This window comes from Nicotiana tabacum, chromosome 19 (genome assembly GCF_000715075.1).
Source record: "Nicotiana tabacum cultivar K326 chromosome 19, ASM71507v2, whole genome shotgun sequence".
In the NCBI taxonomy this organism is placed as follows: domain Eukaryota; kingdom Viridiplantae; phylum Streptophyta; class Magnoliopsida; order Solanales; family Solanaceae; genus Nicotiana; species Nicotiana tabacum.
The window spans coordinates 55701465-55706676 of NC_134098.1; the positions used below are offsets into that span (position 1 = coordinate 55701465).

Here is a 5212-nt window from a genome sequence, read left to right on the forward strand (position 1 = left end):
TAGAGTAACATCTCCAATAAGCTTCCTCAATTGCAAATCACCCCCTTCCTTTTAGAGGAAAAATACATTATATTACTGCTTTAAATGGTTACTCTGAAAAAAAGTCGACGTATCTAGTCAAAGCAAGGAAATACTCCTCTTAAGCCAATTTTCAAATAATAATTATTTCTCTTTTGCATCTGAAGCCCAATACGAGTATCAGAGACTACTATATATATATATATATATATATATATATATATATATATATATATATATATATATATATATATATATATATAGTTGTCTCAATTTCGTTGAGTTGCATCCCTTTAATAATTGGATTAATGTAATCATACAGTTTTTTATACTACTACTAATTGTTAACAAGTATAGCGTGAAATAGTAGAGGCGCAAACTGGTCCGAACATAGCCACAAATAAAAAAAGAAACTAACAAAATGCAGAAGCAATAATTAACAAAGACTTAGGTTTAAAATCCAAAAAAGCAGAATGTGCATTACCAACATGAAAAAAAGGGTAAATCGAAAAAAGATAAAAATGGTTCTTGCAAATAGGAAAAATGCGAAAAGTCTATTTTCATTGTCCTTTTCTTTTCCTCTGTCCTCTTTCTACTTTTTTAGTTCCTTCTTCTTGCTAGTCTCTTTCTTCTTTCTGTTGATGATAGAGATATCTCCCTAATTAAATTCCAACACAGCGAATCTCTGAAATTCACCCTTCTGGTAAGTAAGTTACTTGATCAGCAATTCCCCCATGTTTCCGATGCAGTCTCAGCAGTAGCAGTAGCAGCAAAACCAAAGCCCAATTGATGATGTTTCAACACTGATGAATGGTCACGCTCATATAGTGTTTGTTGAAAGTCCATCCCCCCATTTCCATTCCCTACTCCTCCTCCTCCATATGTCACAAAAAGTCCTCCATTCCGCCCATTTCCATCAGCACAAGACTCGTCATGATCGTGATCTCCTGTTAACCCCAGAAAATCCCTCGTGAGATTCTCGCTTTTCTGCTGCCAAGTATTCGACATATTGTCCGATCCAAACCCTAGAAAATCCTCCGGAGAAATCTTGTGGGTCATGTGACCAAGAGAGGTTCTGTTTAACTGGGCCATTGTTGAGTTCACGTGACTCACAGCGGAATGTGTAGTGCCTATAGTAGCTGCTTTCTGGAGCAATGCTGTAGCTGAGAGTTGAGGAGATGGGATATTGGCAAAAGAACCCTTGTGAAAAAAGTGATCTTGGTAAAATGGAGGCACTGAAGATGATATGGGGATGTGAATTGATTCAGTCTTGATAGGAACAGGATGATGAGTCATTTGGTTGTGATTTTCTTCATGATGTGTAGGATTAGGGTTTAAGGGAATTTGTGGGTCCCATGGGTTGTTGAGGGAGATATGGGTTGTCACCGCCGTGGTTGGTGGCGGAGGAGGGTTTGCGAAGTGGCGTTGGTTGGTGGTGGGGAAAGGGAAGAATATTGGTGATGATTGGTTGAGATGGAAATTGGATTCGGTTGTAGCGGCGGCTGAGTATGGGATTGTGGTGGAGGCAACGGCCGCTCTATGCATTAAGGCTGAGTTAGCTGAGAGTCTGGCACTTTCTTCGGCCAATGCATCGCAGAATGCTCTGTGTGTAACGAAGCTATCCTTCCTGCCAAATGCATTGCAATTCATAATGATATAATAATCAGTGAAAATAAATATATGTCTCTGTGAAAATATATTATCACATACATAAGGGGTAGTTGATATTAGTGTTCTTCAAATTTCATGCGAAGCATCAAATTAGCATAATCTATATTCTAACTATGGGTGTAAATCAAATTTCTGAAAGAACAGTACTTAAGGAAATTCATCAAGATATGTATCCAAGAGCTGTTGTTATAGCCATTCTGCACATAGATAAAATTAAGAATGGCATTTGTTAAAGGATTTGCTACAATTACTAAAAGACTATTTTTTTCACCTAAAAGAAACAATTTCTATGGATAATTTAAAAGCATAAACTGTTTAAGCCATATAACTATTTCTTTAGAATAAACCATAATATGGCCAACACAATTCTGAAAAATCTTAGAGAGGGATATAAATACAGTCATTTTTCGTTAGGTACGGATTATACCATCTTAAGAAATCAACAACAGCCAAAAGAATGAGCATATATAAGTGAGCTACAAAATTTTCTAAATAATTTTCCCCTGAAATAACATTCTCCTGATTTACTAACTTGGGGACAACTAGTTAAAGTATCGTGCATGCGTTATGGGAGAAGTCACGAGACTTTCGTAAAAAGGTAAAGAATTCACATAAAAATGGAATCAAGGAGGGTCAAAATTAAAAGTATGTAATGATAAAATATGGGTTATGATTGTTGTGAGTGAGAGAGAGAGAGAGGGGGATAGAGACAAGACAGTTGACTGATGTTTTAACAATTGCATGCAAAAGCAATGGAAAAAAAAATACTGCCTCACCTAAAAGCCTTCCTTGAAATCTGAGCTCTCATGCACGAACCCAACTCTAAGCCACACATGCACTAATCTACCCAATTATACTCGCATATATTAAATTTTTTATATTTCTACACCCTAGTTAAAAGATTTTATACGCTATATTATCATCATGAAAGATAATTATATAGTATATCATTGGTAATAAGTGAAATTAGTAATCTAGAAAATTTTATTTTTAATTTGTTATAATAAAATTAAATTATACAGACAACATAAAAAATTTAAATTGTTATGAGTGCATATAAATTAAATTTGATAATGATATAAGTAGACACGTATACACTTGTATGTATGTTTGGCAGTTCCAACTATGATCTATCTTATCAGTATGCAAAGAATTCAGCTCATGATCTACTCTCCTTTTTTTCTTTCTTATACTATTTTTTTTGCAGAATTTTCAGTAGCTATGATGACTTCAGAAGTACACAGGGTATCTGCAAGTGAATAATGATACCCTCCATTGAAAGTTTTGAAAAACCATGGAGTTTAATTTCAAGATTCTCAACCATGAGTCACAAGAAAGCACTCAACCTTTTTCCTTTTAACTGTTTTTTAGGATTTGGCTCCATTAATAATTATTTAATAAAATTGAATAAAACCATCTTTAGCAACAAATTAATCTGGCTACCCCGAGCATTATGGAGTGAAACAAACTTTGGCACTAGCTTCTCTCCTATCGGCGTTTCTTATATAATAGAGCCAAGAAATAGGAAATTCAAGGCACTGATAGTGTAAAATAATTTATTCTGCTAACTATAAAAAAAAAATCCACCCCCTGAAGTAACATATAATCCAGATTTCTTGGCATATAAATCTAAACCCCTGGCATGTTCAGGGTTGAGTAATACATTCAATTTTCCTTGATAGATATCCTCTGTCAACAGTCAACAGGGATTGTATACTTGTATTTAATAACGTCCGTTTCTACACTAGCTTACAACAATTTTTTATTTTTTTTAAAAAAAGAACACTCCCTGCAGTGTTCTCACTACTCTTGTGTAAGTAAGAACAGCCACAAAACAAAAACTAAGTACTGCTAGTAAAACAAAACACAGACCCTCTCAAACTGATGAGTATATACATGACATCACAAATTTTGTATAAAAAAATAAAAATAATAATTAGCTCTAAAGACAAATCAAAAAAATACACTGGTAGTATACAAAAAAAATAACGCACCTGGAGAAGACTGTTCCACAATCACATCTATACTCTCTTGTACCACAGGTTTTGGAGTGAGCCTTCCAATCAGATTGAACAGCATAAATTTTTGAACACTTGTCACATTTCCATTTCTTCTCACCATGTTTTCTACAGTAATGTTTTTTAATTCCAGTGAGATCACCAAGAGCTCTAGAAGGATGGTGATGAACACATGTTGGCTCAGGGCAAACATATGCTTTTTTTCTATTTTCTTTGTTGTTTCTTTGCTTCAATTTCCATGGTAGGTTATGACCTCTCCTATGAAGCTGAAGATTTTGATCCCTTTGAAATCCTTTGCTACAGATCTCACACACAAATCGGTTTGTAGCTAAAAGTGTCTTTGGAGATAAAACAATCACTTCAGCATCTGGATCTGTACACATAACCAAAAACAATCAACATTGAAATTTGTAACCAAAAAAAAATAAAAAAATCAATCTAGGTTATCTATGTAAACTTTTCTTTTTTGCACCTATATAGCGGAGAAAATCATGGGATATCAAGATTCAAATCCCAATTGAAATTTAAAAAACCGCTAGATAATTTCTTTCCATTTGCTAAGTTTTGGTTAGTAGAATCTGATGAAATAATCGAGGTGTGCCCGGACCAGCTTGGACACCACTGTTATAAAACAAATGTTACGTTAACGTACCAGGATTTCCAGGGAGGCTTCTCTTCTTCTTGATCTTTTGAGGCTGATGATTTGAAATGGTTTGAGGCATAGGACATAAATTTGGAACCCTAGTGGTGGAAGAAACACTGGCTTCATCAGAGAACATGGCAGCTTGATGAGAGAGTACTGATGAAGACTCCAATAAAGAAAAGCAACCGCTGTTGCTCTGATGATATATTTGCTTTTCTTGATTCATAGCTAATAAATACAAAGCTAACACCTACTTCTTGTAACAAACTTGGTTTATGAACAACAAGTGGAAGAAGGTAAAGCCAATTTTATATATTCAGATAGAGAGAATCCAAACTTTGGATTACAAAAACAACTAAGCAAATAGCAGCGATTTTGTTTTGGAGTAAAATTGAAAGAGTTAGCTAGCAAAAACAGGTGGCAATGACAATTAGCCACATACCATTCACACTGGGTGCTACCTAGTAATTTAATTTGTAGAGTAAAAATAACGCCAAAGGGAGAAAAAACAAAAGAAGAAAGAACAAAAGAATTATCTTGTGAAGTTGAAGATGATGGATGATTCTCAAAGTCACTATCTAACCATGGATATATAGCTTGCCTCTGAGCAATTTTGCAGTAGCTAGAAAAAATGGTACAGAACTCAAAAAAGATGGAAAGAAAGAGGGGAGAATGGACAATAGGTTGGGTTTATATAAAACAAAATAGTTTTGCTTTGCAAGAGAATTTTATATTAGTAAATCCGTTTAAAAGATTACTGTGAAGAGTCGGAGTCTGGAAGTTTATGAGTTTGAGATTCTAACTTTATGAGTTTTAAATTAATAATTTGTTTATATTTAATAATTTTTTTAAATAAATATAT

General features: G+C 34.3%; 1 protein-coding gene across 1 annotated transcript; it reads right to left on the minus strand.

Moving 5' to 3' along the window:
- Positions 1-454: 454 nt before the first annotated feature.
- Positions 455-5004, minus strand: LOC107818623 (protein indeterminate-domain 12). The gene is made up of 3 exons (XM_016644664.2): positions 4360-5004; positions 3684-4080; positions 455-1645 (listed from the first exon to the last, which is right to left on the minus strand). The coding sequence occupies exons 1-3, from the start codon at positions 4574-4576 to the stop codon at positions 739-741; spliced, it is 1521 nt and encodes a 506-aa protein (XP_016500150.2). The 5' UTR covers positions 4577-5004; the 3' UTR covers positions 455-738.
- Between the last annotated feature and the right edge of the window lie 208 nt (positions 5005-5212).

Bases quoted from the DNA above. Each gene is read 5' to 3' on its own strand.
- LOC107818623 (XM_016644664.2), bottom strand. From the start codon at position 4,576: ATGAATCAAGAAAAGCAAATATATCATCAGAGCAACAGCGGTTGCTTT. The intron at 4,081-4,359 runs GTACGTTAACGT...TTATGTGTACAG, and splicing joins AAGCCTCCCTGGAAATCCTG to ATCCAGATGCTGAAGTGATT. The intron at 1,646-3,683 runs GTGCGTTATTTT...TGCATTTGGCAG, and splicing joins TGTGGAACAGTCTTCTCCAG to GAAGGATAGCTTCGTTACAC.